General features: G+C 42.1%; 3 protein-coding genes across 4 annotated transcripts; all 3 read left to right on the top strand.

Annotated features, from left to right (window-relative positions):
- The first annotated feature begins 1 nt into the window (after position 1).
- On the top strand, positions 2-1,512 carry LOC119553690 (metaxin-2). 2 transcript variants are annotated; one of them, XM_037864245.1, is made up of 3 exons: positions 2-175; positions 255-964; positions 1,409-1,512. In XM_037864245.1, the coding sequence occupies exons 1-3, from the start codon at positions 92-94 to the stop codon at positions 1,413-1,415; spliced, it is 801 nt and encodes a 266-aa protein (XP_037720173.1). In that variant the 5' UTR covers positions 2-91; the 3' UTR covers positions 1,416-1,512. The 2 variants fall into 2 exon arrangements, with proteins under 2 accessions (XP_037720173.1, XP_037720171.1); XM_037864243.1 differs by having other exon boundaries at positions 3-175; positions 255-1,512.
- Positions 1,513-1,862: 350 nt separating this feature from the next.
- On the top strand, positions 1,863-2,958 carry LOC119553689 (GPN-loop GTPase 2). Its single transcript, XM_037864242.1, has one exon. It carries the CDS (start codon positions 1,924-1,926, stop codon positions 2,845-2,847), a length of 924 nt encoding a protein of 307 aa, XP_037720170.1. The 5' UTR covers positions 1,863-1,923; the 3' UTR covers positions 2,848-2,958.
- A 12,734-nt stretch (positions 2,959-15,692) lies between these two features.
- On the top strand, positions 15,693-20,643 carry LOC119553930 (zinc finger protein sens). Its single transcript, XM_037864618.1, has 4 exons — positions 15,693-16,006; positions 16,606-17,681; positions 19,512-19,662; positions 19,880-20,643. Exons 1-4 carry the CDS (start codon positions 15,847-15,849, stop codon positions 20,110-20,112), a joined length of 1,620 nt encoding a protein of 539 aa, XP_037720546.1. The 5' UTR covers positions 15,693-15,846; the 3' UTR covers positions 20,113-20,643.
- Positions 20,644-21,667: the final 1,024 nt, after the last annotated feature.

The raw sequence follows: 21,667 nt of genomic DNA, 5'->3' as shown, positions 1-21,667 counted from the left end.
TGTGGGCTTGATAGTTTTCCCATCTGGCAACGCCTACACAAACAGCTGTTTATTACTTCATCGGCGAGTTTTGTGTGGAATTTTTTTGAAAATGACTTCCCAGTTCTTAAGCCAACTGCATACGGCCGACAAACTGGCCGCCGAGCCGTGGCCCGAAGATGCCACCCTCTACCAGGTGAGAACGGTCACCAAGAAGTCCAGCTCCCTCAGTTTCAGTACTCCATTTCCAATTCCATCCCATCTCGATCCCAAAGCCCTATGAAGCGGAGCAAATCCTGCTGCCGGAGAACGCCAGTTGCCTGGCGGTGAAGGCTTACCTGAAGATGTGCAACCTGCCCTTTGGGATCCGTTCCTGCGCCAATGCGGAGCACATGTCTCCGGGCGGCAGGATGACCAAGTTGCCCTTCATCCGTGCTGGGGCATTCATCTTTGCGGAATTCGAACCGATTGTGAACTTTGTGGAGCAGAAGGACCTGGCCATTGGCAGCTGGCAGGATGAGGACGAGAAGGCCGATATGCGCACCTATGTGTCCCTGGTGGAGAACATCTTCACCATGGCGGAGCTGTACATCAGCTTCAAGAATGAGCGCGTGTACAAGGAGGTGACCGCTCCCAGGAACGGCGTCGTCTTTCCCTGGCCCCTCAACCACATGCAGAACTATGGAAAGCGGCGGAACGCTCTGCGTTTGCTTAAGGTCTACCAGTGGGACGACTTGGACATCGACAGCGTCATCGAGAAGGTGGCCAAGTGCTGCGAGACCCTCGAGTACAAGCTGAAAGAGTCGCCCGAAACGCCCTTCTTCTACGGCGATCAGCCCTGCGAACTGGATGCCATCGCCTTTGGACACCTCTTCAGCATCCTCACCACCACGCTGCCCAACATGGCGCTGGCACAGACGGTGCAAAAGTTCAAGCACCTGGTCGAGTTCTGTCGCTTCGTCGATGAGAAATACTTTCAGACCAGGTTCCTCTAAGCTTAGTTATTTATAGCTCTCGCACTAAAATGCTGGCATATTAAATCCCAAATTATAGTCGTAGTTCATCTTTTGTTTTGATGTGCTTAAAGAATTCTGTTAAAGCTGTTAATCAACCTGCTTTTATAAACAGCTACACGCATTTATGAATCGCCTTCGCTTAGGCTGAGAAAGCCGCAGCAATTTATTTTTGATTTTTAAAACATTGTTTTTTAAGCTAAACATGTATGTAGAAGGAGTAAAAATTAGACTCCCGGTCGAGCTGTCTTTTTTTTATTACGATTTTACGTTCAGATTTGGTGCCTGTAAAAATATTTATAATTATGCTGCCTTCAATGACAAATTGTACATGTCGCATTAGTGCTTAGATATGCTTTAATTTCTTTAATTTTTAGCTATGACTAACAATGACATTTTTCATAATTTACTTTCAGCAAATAATTTGAGGTCTCAAATTTCATTCTTGAAGGAATTGTGTAAATTAGTAATTATTATGTTAAATTCATCAAAATAAATTGTTTGTTGACGCTTGGTAAAATGTTGTACACATGTATCTTCGGTCTGGCCAAAAATATGTAATTTTTAAATGCCCTTTAAGTTAAATAAATTCTTCAATTGGGTCAGCTAAGTCCAGAGCTTGCTTATACCGAGCCTTATTTTACAAATGTAGGTTCTAACATTTTGTCAACTAAAGGTAATTCAATAGAACTAATTTGAGGGGTTTAATTAGATAGCTAGAAAGTAAAAAAATTTAGCAACTCATATTTTTGAAATAGGCAATAAAATAAAAATGCAAGATCAATTTAATAATTTTTTTGAAACTTTATTTTTTTTTGAACTATATTTTTAACGGTGCACGTGGAAAACTCAGGTCATTTATTTCTGAGAATGCATTTTTCGGTCTCATAACTCTGGTCACACTAGCGCTTGTTTACTTTTTGACGCAAAAATGTTGCAAAGATTCCCGACGCAGCCGACGGTGGAGAATCCCCGCTACGGCCAGCTGATCATTGGACCTCCTGGCTCCGGAAAGACCACCTATTGCGCCGAAGCCTTGAAGTTCTACCGCGAACTGGGCCGCCAGGTGGGCGTTGTGAATCTGGACCCGGCCAACGAAAACATGTCCTACGAGCCGGTGCTCAGTGTGATGGAGCTAATCACCGTGGAGGATTGCATGGAGCACCTGAAGCTGGGTCCCAACGGAGCTCTGATGCACTGCGCCGAATATCTGGCCGATCACCTGGAGGATTGGCTGCTGCCGGCACTGCGCAAGCTGGGCGCCACCCACAACTACTTCCTGTTCGACTGCCCCGGGCAAATTGAGCTCTATACTCATCACACCGCCATGGCCCGGGTTTTCGAACGTTTGGAGCGGGAGCGATACAGCCTGGTCACCGTCAACCTTATCGATTCGCACTACTGCTCGGAGCCTGCCAAATTCATAGCCACCCTGCTGATGGCGTTAAATACCATGCTACGAATGAGTCTGCCCCACGTGAATGTCCTGTCCAAGGCCGATCTACTAAGGAAGCACGAGGCCAAGCTGCACTTCAACGTGGACTACTACACGGACGTCCTGGACCTCAAGTATCTGCTGGATAAGCTGGACGATGATCCCACCATGCGCAAACACCGCAAGCTGAATGCAGCCATCTGCTCCATGGTGGAGGACTACGCCCTCGTTTCGTTCCAACTGCTGGATGTCTTCAGTACGGACAGCATGCTGCGCCTCCGCAATCACATCGACAAGGCCAACGGTTACGTCTACAAGGCGGGGGAGGAGCAGACGGTCAACTCACTGCTGGCCTGCGCCGTGGGGGCAGAAACGGAGGCTGCTCGCCAGCAGCGCGACATCCAGCCGTATGTGGAGTAGAAATACTGGAATTGGTTGAAAATAGCCTGTGATAACACTCCTTGTATTTGAAAGAAAAGACATTCGAGCGAAAGTACATGTGTCCAACATATTAAATCTGAAATTTTTAAACCAGTTTCGGGTAGAATTTATGTTGATGGAAGGACTAAGCCCGCAACCCCGCAGAAGTAAAACTATACTTTTCATTAAACAATTATGAAGATTTGAAAATCAATATAAGGATATGTTTTTAAAGGTTCTAGCACCCAGAGCCACCTGTTGATGAAATTCAAAGGTTATAAAACCACCAATAGATGTCGCTTAAGATATTTAATTGTGGTGTGTAAAATACATGTAAAATTGTAAAGAGGTGGACGGTGGAAACGCAGAGGAAGTGAAATATTTTTGGGCTTAAGTGGGGAGAAATAGAGAAATTTAATACAACTTCTGACAGGGATTAGAAAAATGTATTCTAATTTAAAATAAAATTTAGTTTGTCAAATTTTTTTAACTTATCCTAATTTGCCAGGTCTTGAACATTCAAGTTTTCTACTTTTAGCTTTATAGTAACAAACACTTAAGCACTGAAATTAATATTTAAGAGATCGGTTGGTTATGTTTTTATTTTAAGTGCTGAAAAGTAACTACACATGTATTTTGAAAATTAAGAAGTCCTGACTACATTTTTTTCTATGAAGCAAATAGGCATTTAACACGTTGATTAAACAGATGGCGAATATTCATTTGGACACCTTTCCACAAGTGCAGATCAATCCCTTAATGTCGTTTTGCAAACAAATGGGTCGACCTGCTTCAGGTTCAGCTTAAGTAGGGAAGAATATACATAGCTGTGGACCCTTTACTTTGATTTAACTAAAAGCCAAAGCCTCGTTAATATAAATAAAAATTAATTAAGTCCAAGGCGCGTTGTTTGGCGAGATAAGAGCTCGATCGACCGGTGAACATCTCGTGGCAAGCTGCAAAATGTGGCACGTGCACCGCAAAACGGGATCGATATAGAGTCCTATCCAGACCAGGTCGTGAGCACTCGGGGGGCAGTTTTACAGGCGAGTAGGGGTATAAAAAAAAACAGCACAGGTTGGTAAAATTAAAAACCAATTCATGAAATACCCTTTCAATCCCTTGAAATCATTTGATTGGACTTATAATAATTTGGTTATTGTAATTTAGTGAAGAAAAAAACGTTTTAGAGTTGAGGGAAATTATTTCCACCTTTATTTTTGGCACAAAGGAAAAATAGAACATTTTGAAAACTGTTCAGATTAAAAGCAGTTTGCTTGGGTTTCAGTAGGCCTAGCTTAGTACAAGTAGTATTGACGCCATTCTTTTAGACGAGAAAGTCTTTCTACGACCAATTTTAAGTCGGGAGTCGAGTTATAAAAATATTCAAAAATACCTGCTTCACTGGGCTTAGCTAAAGATGGTAGCTCGGCTCAAAACAAAGAGTATATGGAAACGGCGGCAAAAACGAAAACAGTTATTAAATGCAGCAGGCTCTTTTCAGATTGCAGCAGGCTGGCTGCCAATTCCCCAGTCCCCGAGTCCCCAAAAGCCCCGATTCCCTGACCGCAAGCCAAATTAAAATAAACGAAAGTGGTTTGGGCCCAGGACGAAGTGAGCCGAGCTTGGATTCGTTTTGGCTTTGGGATTTGTGTAAAGCAGCGGGTTGCGGTTTCGTATTTGGCACACGCTCTGCAGGATAATTCGTCCCGTTCACAAAAAAAAGCCATAAGTGCGATCCCCTGCGATGTAAGCGCGCCAAGCTTAACAGTTAAGCGACCTGGCCTGTAAGAGCGCTATTTTTGTTTGGTTTTGCTTTTCTGGCGGGCCCTGTCCTGGCAACGATTGCGGTCAAAAGAAGCGCGTCCTGAGCCCAAAAAGCAGGTGCACACCAGCAGCGGCAGTCGGGAAAAAATTCCAGCTAAGAGGAAAAAACAAAGGAGTCGCGGTACTGGACGGAGAAGACTGGGAGATGACCTGGACTAAAGTGGCGAAATAAATAAATAAATATATTTTTAAGCATTAAAAAGATTTGGAGTCTATGTAAATATAATATAGAATTCTTAAAAGACATTAAAAAGAGATTTTTGAAGAAAAAAAAAAATCTTGAATCCTTGAAGTATTTTTACTGAAGCACTTACGGACTTCTGAAAATCCATCAAAGGTTAATATGATTATGATATGATAAGGCAAAATGTTGAGGAATGCCATAAAGAAACTTTAGGATCGAAATATATAATTATTATTTTAGGTTCCTTTATAAAAAACACTTCCTCTTACAAAATACCCTCAACCATCATACCCCATTTACACCCTGGGATCCCCAATCCCTATTATTACACGGTATAAATGCCTAAAAAACAGCCAGAGTCAAGTGGGCATCTAGATACGAGCAGAATTCCTTCTAGGGAGAGTTGAACTCGGCGAAGGTAGCTCAATATTTGATTGATCTTTTTACATATTCCAGAGAGAGGGGGGGGGGATTGCCAGGCCCATGTGAAGGATAGGAAGTGAGCGGACCCATAACTCCGATCGTAGGTAGGCCGGCATTGCGATCCCGAGTATCCTGCGTATCCTGCGTCAGTTGTGCTGAAGCCACAGCAAGAGGAGTAAAAATGCCATATGCTGCACTTGAAGCGCAGGCAGCAACCAAATCATCAACTTAAGGTTAACGGTTGCCCCGCCGCATTGTCTTCATCCCCGAAACAAAAGCGGAACCAAATGCTCAATCTTGACCGGAACTGTAATTTGATCGAGCCCCGCGCACAGATATTAGAGACGATAAGATCTTCCATCTCGCAGCAGCAGCTTTTTCCTGTCGAAAATTATAAATTGACGTCCCGATTTTCCAATTCTATACGAACTAATGGTTTAACTAATATCCGGGATATAGCACAGAACTGTAGGAGTAATCTTAAAAATATAACGAATTTTTCTCTTTTAAAAACTCAATAAAAATCCCAGATAAGAATCCCACCTATGTCTCTAGGTATTAAGAAACAATGTATAGATAAGACATTATTAAATGAAATACAGAACCTTTAGTGCAACACCTTGTGACAACATGTTTGTAGCACCTTAAAAACTTAATAATAATACTAAAAAAAAAACTCTACTAGAACCAGATTCTTTGAAAAACGTCTCCGGGTTATTCACCCGATTCGAAAGATCTCCCAACAGTTGCACAACTTTGGGTCCTTTTTCGTTTTTTCCCTTGCTGTTGCTCTTTTTTTGCCATCCTGTACCTGAGTTCCCCCGAGTCGTCTTTAGGTTTTTGGATTTGGGATCGGGCGCGTGCCTGCTGTCGTCGTCGTCTTCGGCGGGTTTTGAGACCTGACTTTCAATGTATCTGTATCTGAATCGAGCACATGACGCTGCTCAGCTCTGTTTTCGCCTTTTGCTCTCTGTTTTTTGAGGTTTCTGGTTTAAACTGTAATTCAGGCCTCTGCTTATGCAAATATTTTGATCAGAAGCCGAGACGAGGACATTTGGAAATCAAAAGGATTGAAAACAAAGAGTAAACAAAGCTCAGTAGACGATCAGAAGAGGGACTACCGTTCTGAATTGTTAGAATATTTGTAGTAAATATTATATAAATCATACGGTTAGACGATATTAGGACAATATTTCTCTACAGGTCCTATGAAACAACAGACATGATCTTCACACATTATAAGTTTTCTTACAATTATGTTTTTTTGGAACTTAACAATACAATTTTTCCTAGCTTTTTAAGATTTTGAGTAAATTATTTTAGCCTGGGTTCTTAAACCTTTTCTAATTGTTGCTCAGCTGATTCGAGAAGCCAAACAAACTCATAAATCTCCTCCAACATAGCTGCTTTCCTGAAGTCTGCTACCACTTTTCATGTAAGACGCGTTGACACTTATGAATTGCTTGGCAATTTACGCGACAGAAACCGCCAAGACACCCACTACCAAAGCAACAACAACAGCAGAAAAAACATCTGCACTGAGAATAAAATCTGAGCACCAGCGGTTTGGTAAGAAATATTACCAAGAGATGACTGGATCTCTATTAATAACTGTAATTAGGATAATATGGAGATTACTAGCCATAAAATAAATATTTTATACATTTTAAAACCTACATATTAACCTTATAACTTTAAAACCCACTTTTAAGTTAACATGCGGATGAGAAAGTGGCCACAAAATAAATCTTTTTTAGCCATCTGTAAAGTTGCCAAGGTAGGGTGTTAGGATATGTGAGGAAGTTCAGAAACATCTTTATTTTGTTGTACAGGTAGCTTTACTCATTTTACTACTGTTTAATTTTCTTCAGTGTAAAACTAGCTCCACACGTAGCATTCGCGGACGACAATTTACACCAAGAAAGAACCCGAGAGCGATGATACTGGGATGCGGTTGGCGCCGACTTTTCGCCTTGAATGGATCGCTAAATCAAGCAATTATGAGGGCCTTTGTCGCAGGCACGAAAGTACCAAAGTACCACAGAGCAGTACCAAAACATATGCAAATCAGCCGACCAGTCAAGACGAACAGGCTAGAGGCTGCCGGAGATAAAGGGAAATCTGTTCAGGCCAGGGAATTGATTTTTCCAGCGCCCATAGCCATTCGACTGCCTGACTTACGCGACTGACTTGGACCTGGTCGAGATCGGGATTGGGAACGGGACCGGGACCGGGGCTAGTTTATCGGCCAACTGCCACGCCCCCCGCCGCGCCGCGCCCCCTTTGAGCCCTGCTACACTGCATATATGCAAAGCAACCGCCAAAGTCAAAGGAGAGTTTCGGGAGCTCGTTTTGGTGCCGCAAAGCATCCTCGGCTGCCGCAGTTGCTGCGACTGCGTAGAAACCGCACGCCACATTTCAATGATAAATGTTGCCCAGAGTCCAGTAACAGCGGCGGACTCACACTGGAAAAAATAATAGTGCAAGTTAAAAATCTGTTATTCTTGGAAATATCGGTTATACCAAAGAGAAATATGTACCTATTTATTCAAAACTGTGCACACACTAGAAAAAATATGAATATGAATACAAGGGTGGTCAAAAGTATTTTCACAAAAAAAAAGTTAAATATACTCATAATTTGAACTTACATCTTGTTAACTTTGGCATCAATGGAAAGGTAATTTAAATGCCGTTTGAATGATACAATACATTTCTTAACCCATTCAGTACTTATTGAAAAGGACGAATTTGTGTGAAAATGTCCTTTTTGAACTTTTTTCCTCGACTTAAAAACTTAAATTTTTTGATGCAAAAAGTTTCTTCAAACAAAAATAGTAATAACTGCAAAAAAAAATTTTCAAAAATCATTTTGCTTATATTTTTTAAGATTTTTTGAAAATGCTTAGAAACATGCATTTTAGCCATATTTTTCTCTTTTTCATACAAATTTTTTCCGACATTGTCACCTTTAAAAATTCATAAAAAATATAAGCAAAATGATTTTTGAAAAATTCTTTTTGCAGTTACTATTATTTTTGTTTGAAGAAACTTTTTGCATCAAAAAATTTAAGTTTTCAAGTCGAGGAAAAAAGTTCAAAAAGGACATTTTCACACAAATTCGTCCTTTTCAATAAGTACTGAATGGGTTAAGAAATGTATAGTATCATTCAAACGGCATTTAAATTACCTTTCCATTGATACCAAAATTAACAAGATGTAAGTTCAAATTATGAGTATATTTAACTTTTTTTTTGTGAAAATACTTTTGACCACCCTTGTATATTGTTCTTGTAAATATCATTAAAGAGATAGAAAATTATAAAAAAAATGGCATTACTTAAGAATGTTTTATAGCTCTATCTCTTAAAATATACTATTTTGCAAGCTGACGAAGGTAAGAATAATTAGGTGCAGATTTTCAAATAGAAGATAAATTATTATAAAAAAAATTTAATTCCTAAATGCAAATTATTACAACCAAAAATCTTAATCTTAATGCTTAGTCTTTAAAATTAAATGTATAGTTATAGTTATAGTTTTGCACAACAATCAATTTTTTCTGCTTTTCAACTTAAAGCCCTAAATAGATTTCTAAAACATTTTAGTGATCTGCATTCAACTTCAACATTACCTCAAGCTTTTCATGTGTATCTGATGTTGTTTTTTCAAAAACTTTTATATCCTAAATTTTTTTCAGTGCGAATGCAGTCTGATGCCAGGTTAACCAGCAGATTGCTGTTGGGCCGAGCGCTATTTTGGGTAAATTGTTTTATTGCAGTTCAATTGTTGGCCGGGCCTCAGCTCCTTTGGGTTGGTTTGCTGCCTGGGATCTTGTCAAGCGGCGCTCGTTGGAGGTCCCCGAAGCGAAACAGTAGCCGCAGTTAGCAGCAGTAAATTACCGTCTACCCGAAGGGCATTACAGCTTTATAAAGTCAGGTGACCAGAGCAATAAATTCAAGTTTAAATTTGCAAATAGCTAATCACTTAAATACATAAGAATCTAATTTAAGAGTTTGATTTATAATAGTCTGTGAAACAGTCATTGAATTGGCTTTCAATAACTCTCAATAGTTAACCTCTGGTTAAATTCGAACTCCATATAATCAGCTAGTACCGATTTCAGGGCATCCCGCCTTCTTCAGGAAACCAACCGATTCTCCTTCCGTTCTATCTGTTTGCATCTTTCGGCGCTGCAGATAGCCGTGGCTTCTCTCCCATATGTCTAACCGTAAGCGGAGATTATGGCATCATTTGGAGGTCTTGTGAAAAGTTAATAAATGGCTTATCTCCGCCGGAGACGACATGTGTTTGGCTTAATTGTGTCAGCGTGTGGGTTGCCGCTTGCATTTCGAAAGTCAGAGTCGGCTAACGCCAACCGATTCCTGAACTTTCGCACAGCCCGGCCCGAAATGGTCAAAATAGCCCAGTACCAATCCCAATCCCGATCCGAGGGGTAGGGAATTACATGCAGAGGTATCGTAAGTTAACCATTTGGCTGCTAATTACGACAAACGACAAACGGCGTTCAGCTGTCAGAGATTTGTGCGGGCGAGACCCCGGGTCGGTGCCTTATTTGTAGCCCGAAATCGTTGTTCGTGGCGCCAGCCCCTCGAAGGGGGTCGGGTTTTCCCAATCCTAACACAATCCTAACAAGCCACCGACATAGTCAGCGAGTGAGAACTCCCTGGCCCGATTTGTTTGGCCTCCTCCACTGCGTCACCAAATAAGGCAGCCCATTGGAATTCAATCTTAAGGCCATTAGCAATTAATATCAAATGAAATTGAAATAAATTTCATTTAGCCACCTAGCAGGCGGAACGAGGTCTCGGTCTCGGTCTGGGTCTGGATCTGGACCCATCCGCACATTACCATAGATTCGCAGTGGCTTTTCCAGCGGCACTCGCTGATTTTCATCATGCGAAAGGGGTCGGGTCTGCCCCCACTGCCATCCCATGTTGGTCAGTTGGGGCCAATGCAACGGCAACCTTTTGGCTCCGGGCTAATCGCCCATCGAGGCTCCTTTGGCCAGCGGCAGCAGCAACAATAATTTTATCAATTTTGTTTTATAATTGTGCGCAGACGCAGTGGAGGGACCAAAGTTGGCCAAAACAAAGGAAAACTAAGCAAAGCAAAGCAGAGCGGTGCTGTTAAATGGGACCAAGTTTTGTTTAAAAGGGATGTAAATAGTTTGAAAATTCGAGAACCTTACTAACTATGTAAAACCAATAATTCATAAAGTTAGATGTGGAATAAAACCGAACATAAGAACAAATACAAAAAAATAAAGGACAAAGGGACTGATTTATTTTTGGAAATTGAATTTAAATAGAGTTTTTTCTAGCTATATACTAAAAAAAAATAATAGGTCTGTCCCGAAAAAAGTCTAGATATAACAGCCCTGGGTAGAAACATTCATGATTATTAAAAATGTATAACTTTTAAAACGTTTGAAAGATTTTCAAACACACAAGCAAATTTAAGAAATAAGGGAATAAAAACATATTTTGAAGCTCTAAGACTTTTCCCAACATTTATAATCAATAATTTATAAGTACCATTAAAAACATCTAGATATGGTATATTCGGAATCTAGTTTTGAGTGTTTTTAAGAATTTAAAATAAGTAATTCTCACAATATTAAAAAACCATTGAAATCAAATTTTTCAATCAGTGAATAACAAATATTTAAATTACCCTAAAACTCATAACACTATTTTATAGAATAGATATTTTCAAAATATTTAAAGTTCCCAGCTCTGGTCACATCTGAGGTCTGACTAAGCTGGCCCGTTCCGACCCCTCCTTCTGTGGGCCAAAACAAACTACGCAGATTTCATTGTTAGCCTCGTTGGCAGCATGTAAATGTCCGTCTTTTGTTTTGCTGACTGTGGCCCAAGTGGCCAACAACTGTCTGGGCCCGGTCGGCTGTTGTGCCCGCCGCTGTTGTCTTAAATTAATACCAAATTGTCAACGCTGGCGAAAAGCAGCACAGCGCGCCAACGCCGCATGATAAGAGCCAGGAGCCAGAAGAGACCAGGCCAAGAGGAACTACTGGAGATCTGGGCATAGGGAACTGGCAACTGGTAGCTGGCCACTGAGAAACTGGGAAATGGGAGCCCGTTGACTGCACTGCATCTGCGCATGCGTCTGCGCTGTGGATTTCGCCTCTGTGCGCGGCGCGGCTTTCGCTCGTTTTGGCCGTTTGCTTGGCGGCTGGTCTAAGGTCTTCGATGGTCGTCAATTGATAGCCAGATTTGTGCAATTATCATTTTAATAATTGCCAACAATCTGCACGATATGAACCGGCGACAGCGACTCCTCCTGGTCGTGCTCATAACCAGTAGCCGGTCGGTCGGTGGCCACGGCCACTGTCGCCTCGCTGTGGGCATCGTTCCGGCCTCCATTTGTTGCCAAGACAATTATAATCCACATGGCCCGGCCAAATAATAATAAATTTATTACAGATTTCCGCCTGATTTGTTGTAAGGAATTTCCCTGGCCAGCAGCACCCACTGTGAGACAAATAGAGAATACTTAAATGGTCTCTTAGTGCTTTAAACGATGTCGGCAGATAGTACGATAAATCAGTAGAGATCGGCCAGCTGGAGCAGATGAGCTAAGGAATCTCAGTAGTTAAACAGCTCGGGAACTATTGGTATGTTAAGGAAATCAGTAATATTTTGTATGGCTTCTAATAATTTTGATTTAAGAAAACCCTAAGCAATCAAATTGATATAGAAAGAATATTAAGTCCATTAAGTAGTTCAAAGTATTCAAGCATTTTATTCTTATTTACAAATAAGAAAGAGTGGAAAACAAAATTAATTACATTTACAGGAATATTTAAGTTTAAATTATAAACCTTAACACAACGAAAACTACTTTCTTTTTAGAAACATTTAGTTAAGATCTTTATCTTTTTCTTAAAAGTTGATGATATTTTATGGTTAAAATAAAACATTATTTTTGAAAAAATATTTTTAAAAATATCATTAAAAAAATGTATTTAAAATTTAAGAAGTAGTACATGGATAGCTTAAAAATAGATTCAGAATAGGAGGATGACAAATTGTCAAGCAGAGATCAATCTTACAAACGAAAAATCATTCAGTCTGTTTAGCTTATGAAATATCCGTTGAAATTGCACTTTATCTAACCATTCACTAAGTCAACCCGACCATTCATCATGGGGGTTTTCATTCAGCCAATCCAACATCTATCTAACGGTCCGCACAACCCACACACCTCCGAAGTTGGCCAGAAGCAGAAACTCACCTCAGCTCACCTGGCTCACGCACACAGACGCGAACCCGTTCCGTGTAGGTGTTACCCGCCCTCTCGGCTTTCTTTTGGCCAATCAGCGGGCCGAGAGCCACGAGCCACGAGCCAAGTGCAAAGGTATTTCCGAGGCTCAGACTGTGGGATTTGCTCAAACACAGGGGCTCTCAGAGGGTGTCGTAAATAAAATGTCGCCCGAAACGAAAAACAGAGAATGGAAATTATTTACGACTCACGGGCTGCTTTACCTGTGATGCGTTGCACTCCAAAAAAATTCTGATCAGTACCCATGCTAAGAAAATCGCTCTTCAAATCCTAAACTGAAATTAAAATGTTGACCAACAAACAAGTTTTTAAGTTTTAGCCGATATTGAAGATTAAATTATTGGCATTAAAATTATAAAGGTTCTATAATGGGAAATTGTATATCCTAAAAATGTGTTTGAAAAATATTAAAAGGTCTGTCAAGTTTAAAGGAGGAGTTGAGCTTGTTTAAAAGTATTATATTATTATGTTTATGAATTCATATTCTTAATATAACAGCTTTTTTATGTAAGAGGAAGTTCAAAAAACGGCACCGTTATACCATTTTTACATAGGAATCTTCAGATTCTCTAGATCTCGAAACAATTACGAAATTAATTGAAATAATTGGTTATGCTACAAAAGTTTTAAAAAGAAAACACATTTTTTCTACTTAATAAAACATAAATAAACCTTTAACTTATTTACTTTCCAATAGGTGATACGATTTGCTTGAAAATATATATTTAGTGTTCAATTTTTGTTTTTCCCAGTGTATTGCATATCAAACTTTGATAGATGTGAGCGGCATACGGTGAATCCGTTACAAAGCGGCAGGGGATGAGCACGCGCCCTCAGTTCGCCGGGGAAAAAGAGAAAACGCCGCCAAGCGCAACGATGCCACCAACTTGACTTGGCCAGCCCTCATCGCGGTCGAAATTCCCCCATTTTGGCCCGCTTTGAGGCCGCGTGCCTCGTACCGCTTCGCTAGATGGGACAGGCAGAACCCGTGGCGGACTCGTGTCCTCTGGAATTTCGGTGTCGCCTCAACTCTGCACATGTCCTGTTCCCGGCAAGGAAATTGCGCCAAAAAATAGGGGAAGGGCAAGAATTGCTGACAAGCCCGAAGGAAGAGGATCGTTAAATGTGGAAGTGTGCGCCCGCCACTTATTCTTAGCCCGTTTTCTAGCCACTAGGCAGGTGTGGCCCGCGCCAAGGATAGACAAACTGGAATTGAGGCGGCCAAGACGAGGTGGCCAAGCGTGGCGAAGGACCAACTGGGGAGGAGGACCTCGAGCTGCCAAAGGATAAGCTCGGGAAAAGGTGCAGCGATCGGGAGTGGGAGAAAGTGGCAGGTGCTCGTCCTATCCGAGTGGTTTAATATGCACAATCAAACGATCCTTAATGCTTATGGTTTTGTAATTGCTTTTATGGGAAAATAAACCATTGGCCGACAAAAACGACTGAGTTCTGAATCGCATACACACATTTTTGTTCAGAAAATCTTTTTAATGGGTTTTGATATTTTTTAGAATGGTAATAAAAAACAATTTTGCCTTAAAAACACTTAACTAGGTCAAACATTTTTTGGAATAATAAATTCGTTTATAAAAAGTTTAGATAAGTAAAGATTAGGGCTTACCCATTTGAAAACACAAGAAACTATTATGATTGGGTACAAAATCTAACTTATGTGTAAAGCGCCAAGACCATTATGGAATTTAGTTTAGGAATCCATGAACTTATAAGCCATTTAAAGTTTTAAATTAGTTAAGTGATTTCATTTATGATGATATTATTTTATATATGAATTTTAAAGACAAGTATAACTGTTTGCTACAATTTGGTAAAAGTCGTTATCTTTATTTCGTTTGCCAACCAAATATATATTTATCGACCAAATTTAGGTGATTTATTTTTAACATTTTACACTTTTTTGGCAAAGGGAATTATGCTACGGAACTTAGGAAATAATTGTAAAAAGAACTCTATAATTTTGACAAATTAGGCAACTTGGGGTCAAGATATATCTGGGGATTTTGGTTTTTGTTATCTTGTGTATTTCTAAACGTCTAAAAAATTTGGCTAAAAGTTTAATAGATCTTGAATGAACTACCAATCCATTAAATAATATTAGGTTTCTATGTCTAATAGGCATTTCAATACGATTCCAATAAGCTAAGACTGACTATTATAACACATGAAATATAATTTACGTAATTCTGCGTTGTTTATTATTTATTAATAACCGTACTGTGTGAAATAAAATTTTAATTTTTAATCATAGTAAAATCTAAAAGCAATCTAAACATAATCTACGAACATTTTCTAGTCAAATGTTGGGCTGCCTCGACAGATGTTAGTTCTGTGGATTCATCCACCTAAATATTTGTGGGCTACCCCGCCCAGATCCCGCCCTCGTCCCTTCCTCTATCGGCGATCAGCAGTGAAATCCTCCGTCGATCCTCCGCTCTTCCTCGCTGCCCCTGCCCCAACCAAGTATTCCCAATATTTCCAAGCCAACAACAGTTGGTGGCAGCAACGGCAACGGCAAGAGCAATTGTAACAGTTACAGGGAAGCGGGAAAAGGACAACAAACGGCAGCCCGCCAAACTTTAACTGCATACCAATTAGTAGGGAAACGCGTGCTGCCGAGAGGAAAACCAGTAGTACTCGTGATCGAGGGGGGGGGGGGGGGGGGGGGAGAGAGAGGAGGGAGCGATCATATAGGGTTCCTAACTGTGCGTCTTGACCCCAGCAACTGCAACAGCCGCCAACTGCTGCCAAAGGTGAAAAACCAGTGTTGGTGGCAACACGGACACAAATACACCGAAGGGCTCTCGAGAGCCACCACCAAAGAGGCAACACCACTACCACCGAGGGACCGTTTTGATTCGACTTGGCTTGCTGCCGCACTCACACAGAGCCGCGGGAACCAACAACAAAAAAGAGAGCCCGATTCGTACCTTTTTTTCGGGCCAAGTCAAGTCGCTTCACCGTTGGCTCAATTTAGAACCGAGCCATCGACCAAAGATTCAGTCAGGTGCGAAGCACCGAGCGATACGGACGTGTTCGTCTCCAGAGAGCCAAGAATACCGCACGAGATTAGTATTACCCATCGAAGATCCGTTCGAATCGAAGATCAGTCCGCCCAAGAAAGTGAGATTTGTGCAGTGAAATACTGAAAATACTGATAGAAATCAGCCAAAGACTGTAAAATCAGCCCAGTGAGCAACCCAAAGTTAAGACCCGATTTCAAAATGAATCACCTATCGCCGCCGCCATCGCCGCACTCCCAGCAGCCGAGTCCCGCGGGATTGGGCTGCCATGGAGCGGCTCTGGACAAACAGTGGATGCAGCGGGCGTCCGCCTTCAACACTGTGATAGCGTCGGCCGCGGCCCAGAAACTCAATGGGAGAGGTGAGTTCCACGTCCTGAGATTTATCTGGACTTGCAGAAAAATAGATGGGGAAGTCAGGAGCCCAATAAAGGTTTAGTTGTCTTCTGAAAAATAAGCTATCAAGCCATAAAAATTAAATGTTTTGAAGTGATCTTGGACTCTCTATTCTATATGGATTTGTAGAAATATATTTGAGGAAGTCAGAAGGCTCAAAAAGTTCGGGTCTTTGGTCTAAAAAGCTTACGTGTAATCAAACTAAATGCTTTGAAGTGATCTTCCAATCTTAACTTATAAGTTATCACAATGATCTGTTGGTAAAGATATGGTTTGAATGTGACTCTTTGGAACATTATACATAGGATATCATTCAATTCCTAAAAAATACAATTGGTATCTTGTATTAATATTATAGTTTATTTCCTAAATCTTATGTTCAATTTAAAATAACTTGATATCAGGGCTTAGGAATTCGTTCTCTTGCCTTAAAAACACTGCTTTTGATCCCGATATAATAAAATCATTAGGAATAGCTCAAGTACTGATCAGTATACCAGAAATACTTTCCATTCCTAGCATCTAGTAACCAACTAACCTGGTTTCTTTACAATTCCCCCCGTAGATCTGCCCTTTTTGTACAATCCACTGCTCTACTCGAGTGCCCTGCTGTGGCCCCAGTTCCTTCTGTCCTCGGCCACCGCACTGGGCACGCCCCTGACCCCCATGACCCCAAAGTCACCCGCCTCCGTGGTGCTGGGTCAGCGGGATCGTGACTTTGCCCTGACACCCGAGAAGGAGCACGAGCTGCAGCTGAACAACAACAATGAGGTGGCCCAGCCGGAGGATCAGGAGCAGGACGAGGACATGCCCCTCAACCTGAGCACCAAGGAGCGCATCACAGCGGACCACGCCAGGCAGGATCAGTACCACAGCAGCAGCAACAACAGCAGCAGGAGCAGTTCGAGCAGCGAGGTGGAGCCACTGCATCCGCTGACCTCGCTGAATGTGACTCCGCCTCCCCTGAGGGCGGTGAACCTGAAGAGTTCGGGCACGCCACAGCAACAGCGCCAGCGATCGCAGGGTAACATCATCTGGTCACCGGCCTCCATGTGCGAGAGATCTGCGCGGCGGGAGCAGTTTGGCCTGAAGATGGAGGAGCAGGGCTACGAGGATGAGCATCAGGTGGACCCCATAGTGCGGAAGTTCAAGTACGAGCGCAGGACGGCTTCCATACAATCGCTCCAATCGCCCATCTCCTCGTTGTCCGCCCCGCCCTCCTCGAACTCCGTCCAGGATTTGGAATTCGAGGTGGCCCAGCAGCAGTTGTACGCCCATCGCAGCGCCTTCATGGCAGGATTGACGGGGAACAACTTGGAGCTACTCACCCAGCATCTCAAGCAGAAGAGCAGCGAGCAACCACAGCAGCAGCAACATCGCATCAAGGACGAGCAGCAGGACAGCCGATCGGCAGCCGCTCTCATGAATTTGGTGGCAGCCGCCGAATTTGGCTATATGCGTAATCAACACCAACAGCCGCAGCAGCAGCAACAGTTGCATCACCAGCAGCAACATCAGCAACATCAGCAGCAGCAGCAGCAACATCCTGACTCGACGGCCACAGATGTTGCGCGTCGCTCGTCCTCCTCGTCCTCTTACCAAGGTGAAAACGAGGAGAAGCGCAGCGGCAGGAATTTCCAGGTAAGCAGACTCAAAACAGGATATGCTCAGGGGGAAATGTTTAAAAAAAAAAGGAAAGGAAATCGAGGGCAAATCTCTGGATCCTGGTCTCCCCCACTCTAATGTTTTTATTACGTGTCCTTCAGGACCCCTTGATCTATAAACCCCAAGGCAAACCTTCTAAACTATAATACTTTCATTGCATAAGGTTGCGTGTCCTCGGCAATTCCCCCGTGTTAATTGTTTCATATTTTGTCCTCGAGTGTTTTAATTGTCACCGAGCCAAAACGAAACCCCCTTTCAATTTGGAAAAGTGGCACAGCAAATACTGTAATAAAATTGGTAATACAAACCCGTAGCGATAGAGCTCTATGGAAATTCAATTAAGTCCCATCGAAATCACGCAATTAGTTAATCAAATAATTTTGATTAGCGGCAGTGGGGGGGGGGTAGCAGGGACACCACGAAGATTTATGTACAAATTACAATCATAATTGTCATTTCGATATTGGTTTGCGCGGAGCAAAGAGGGCACACGACCCCGAGGAATTCGATACGACTTACCCTTATGCCTAACCCGATGTCATATTGCGTTTATATCCATCAACACCCGCCGCGAGTCCTTTTCTTCAACCTTTTTTTCACACATCCAAGGGTCAGTGAAATGCGATAGGTTCGCAGGACGGTCTGCAGGACTGCCATATGGCCAAAAGCCTGGAGAAGACAGTTGCCCGAGTCTTTGGCGCAGGCGCAGGCCTGTTGTTTTTTCCGCTGTTTTATGGATAAATTCGAATTTTTTCTGTAATTCGTGCCTTACATCTGTTCGCCGTAGGAGGCCCACCCGGCTGACTCAGACTTTGGGGTTTCTCCTGAGCTCTTTTCCCCCGACTTTTGCTTTTTTTTTCGAGCTTTGCCAACTTCCGTTCCGTTGTCGGAGCTAAGCAAATTGACATTATGGCTCAGGCTGGCGAAGGCAGCTTAACAATAGAGCAACTAATTGGGTCTGAGTCTAGCCAATATGTGTGGATATTGGTCCACTCGAATGCAATGCGCAAATAGAAAATCCCAAAAACAAGGTATCTCAAAAAAATAAATAAAAATCAATAAAAAACAGAGGGAGAAAGAAATTTTTAAAACCGACACTTGTGTCAATTTACAATTACGCGTAGACCAGGCTGGTTTTTATTTTTTCGAAAAAATTGTCTCACATTTTTTCCCCATTTTTGTGCTTAATAAATGTCGCCCACGTAGGCCGACGACGATTTGAGTTGTGTTATGTCAATGTTTGGTTACTTGCATGTTGCTGCAACTGGCAAACTGTTCAAACATTTAATCTGACAACCGAAGATGTTACAGCCAACGGATCCCCGGTCCCCATCCATCCAATCCGCGATCGATCCACTCCGCCCAGCTGTGTTTGGCCCACAAATATGGAGTAGAGCTGGCTAGAAAATGTGTTTCACTTGAGATTTAGCATTGGGCCGCGACAGACCGCCCCTTGCCCTGTTTACCAAGCTGTTTTCGATCCGAGAAATGCAAAAAAAAAATGGTATCTTATGTGGGCTAACCAAGTTTGGCTCTGGGTTTTCCATGGTTTGTCGTCACCTGTCTGACAAATATTTGAGCACTCACAAATCTAGTTTAATTCATGTTGCCACTGCGAATTTGGCTCAGATACACACAGCAGGCGAATGTGCTTAAATATAGAGTGTGGCAATTGTATTCAGATTTTTTTTTGGGGGTACTTTGCACAGGCTGTTCAAATATGGGGCATTCTGGATAGTCAAAAACCGTGACTCGTTCCGTTTGAATGTGGTGCTAATACCGTTTGTTCTATTTGTTTTTTTCCAGTGCAAACAGTGTGGCAAGAGCTTCAAGCGTTCATCCACCCTGTCCACGCATCTGCTAATCCACAGCGATACCCGGCCATATCCCTGCCAATATTGCGGCAAGAGGTTCCACCAAAAGTCGGACATGAAGAAGCACACCTATATACACACGGGTAAGTTGAATTCCGGGGAAATCAGAACTTTCCCCGGGGGAACTAGCCAAGTGTGTCAGTGCCACTGACTGACAAACAATCTAACCCCCTCGCAGGCAGATCCCTATCGCCTTTCAATTTGTCTAATTGCTGCAAAGCTGCCGCTTCTCGGCCACAATTAATAAACTTTGAACCGGCATTTGACTAATTGTGTTTATCGATTTCCCTGCGATTCCAGGCGAGAAGCCCCACAAGTGCACCGTCTGCCTGAAGGCCTTCAGCCAGAGCTCCAACCTGATCACGCACATGAGGAAGCACACGGGCTACAAGCCCTTCGGCTGCCTGCTCTGCGACCAGTCCTTCCAGCGGAAGGTGGATCTGCGCCGGCACCGGGAGAGTCGCCACGAGGAGGCGCCCCCTCTGGAGGACCTCAAGCCTTTGAAGATGGAGGTCAGTAGCAGCAGCTGCTGACCTCGGCTAGGACATCCCTGACATCCCGGTGATCCCAGTATTAGTCGATCAGGATCGATGCAACCGCAGCCGGAGGAGCAGATCACAGTTGGCCCTAAGTCTAAGTCGTTGCTATGAAGCCAAAGTTTGTTTTGTTTAGGCCTTCGCAAAGATTTACCTAATCATAAGTACTATTGTTAGATCCCCTTGACAACCCCCCTAGCTAAGATACTGCCGTAAGCCTGTACATAGTTATCCGAAAACAAGACTCTTCTTATAGCCGCTAAGCCCTAGCTTAATAACTAATTAAATTATTGCATTAACCCTTATTGATTTGGTTTAAACTTAACCCAAAATTGGCAGCTAAACGTACCAAAGAACAACCTCAAACAATTGAACTACCACTTGGCGACCATTTGTCTAAATTTAGTTTCCTAATTTATTTAAGTTTTTCGATGGCATGCCCAATTTATTTATACGATTTATGCGAATTTTTAGTTTATTCTTATTTTGTAATCTACCCAATGACTTTAATTGTAATTATATTTATTAAGACCCTATATGATTTTTTGGAAAATAAAGTTGAAAGCAAAAAGAGAACAAGAAAAAGTTACGTTTTCGTTAATGGATGGATGGTTGTAGAGGGATATTACAGAATGCTGTCTACAAAATATTATGGAAGAAAGAATGCTTGCTAAGGAATATCCTTAAATTAAAATAATAAAAGTGCAGCGTAACGTATGTACTTCAGATAAAGAAAGTCGGCGCATTTTGGTTTAGCTTTTTTGAAAAAAAAATGTTTTAAAGACCGATTTCTCAATGTCGTGTTAACTTTTGTCATTGAGTTCAATGTCTATTTTGTAAAATTAAAATTTCTCAATATCATATTGACCAAAAAATCTTAACTAGGGACAATGTTCAAGTTATAAAACGAATTTTAAAAAGAACATTTCGCTTAATCGTCTTTTTTAGTTTTGGCAGACCGAATTTCTCAATGAATCGTATGATAACAGAATATCTAAAGGTTACCGTTCGTAAGACTAACATTACATTGGGAACTCAAATTGTCTTTCCATGCAAGAAAGCTTCTTGTTAACTTTTTCTGACAGCAAACTAACTAGAACCTTAACATTACATTGAGAAATCGGCTCCAAGTGAAAATGTTAATGTGGGGTAAATATCTCATTACATCGATCATCCCCTCGAACGGCTGAGAAATTCCGCAACATCAAGGACACAGCCTCCTCCTTTGAAGTACCACATTTCGATACAAATTGTCCAAAGCGCTCCGGATATTTTTTGGGGGTTTGGTCGTAAACCTGATTTTATAGATGAATTCCTGCACGTACTCAATTGATGGGGAATAAGTTGCTCCTGTTTCGGGTGACGCGGTGATCTTTGATCTGTGCTCCATGCGGAATTCGGGGAATGCTCTTTGTAAGTCGCCGCGTTACAGCAGGTACTTCCCCTTGGTCACCCACCTCCCCTCCTTGGGGAAAACGCCAATAAGTGTTCGAAGTTCGAGCTAATTGCTGACGGAACAAAGTGAGAAATGGGGCTGGAGGGGATCGAGGAC

This window comes from Drosophila subpulchrella, chromosome 3L (assembly GCF_014743375.2).
Source record: "Drosophila subpulchrella strain 33 F10 #4 breed RU33 chromosome 3L, RU_Dsub_v1.1 Primary Assembly, whole genome shotgun sequence".
Taxonomy (NCBI): Eukaryota; Metazoa; Arthropoda; class Insecta; order Diptera; family Drosophilidae; genus Drosophila; species Drosophila subpulchrella.
This window is presented reverse-complemented; position numbering and strand designations above follow the sequence as displayed.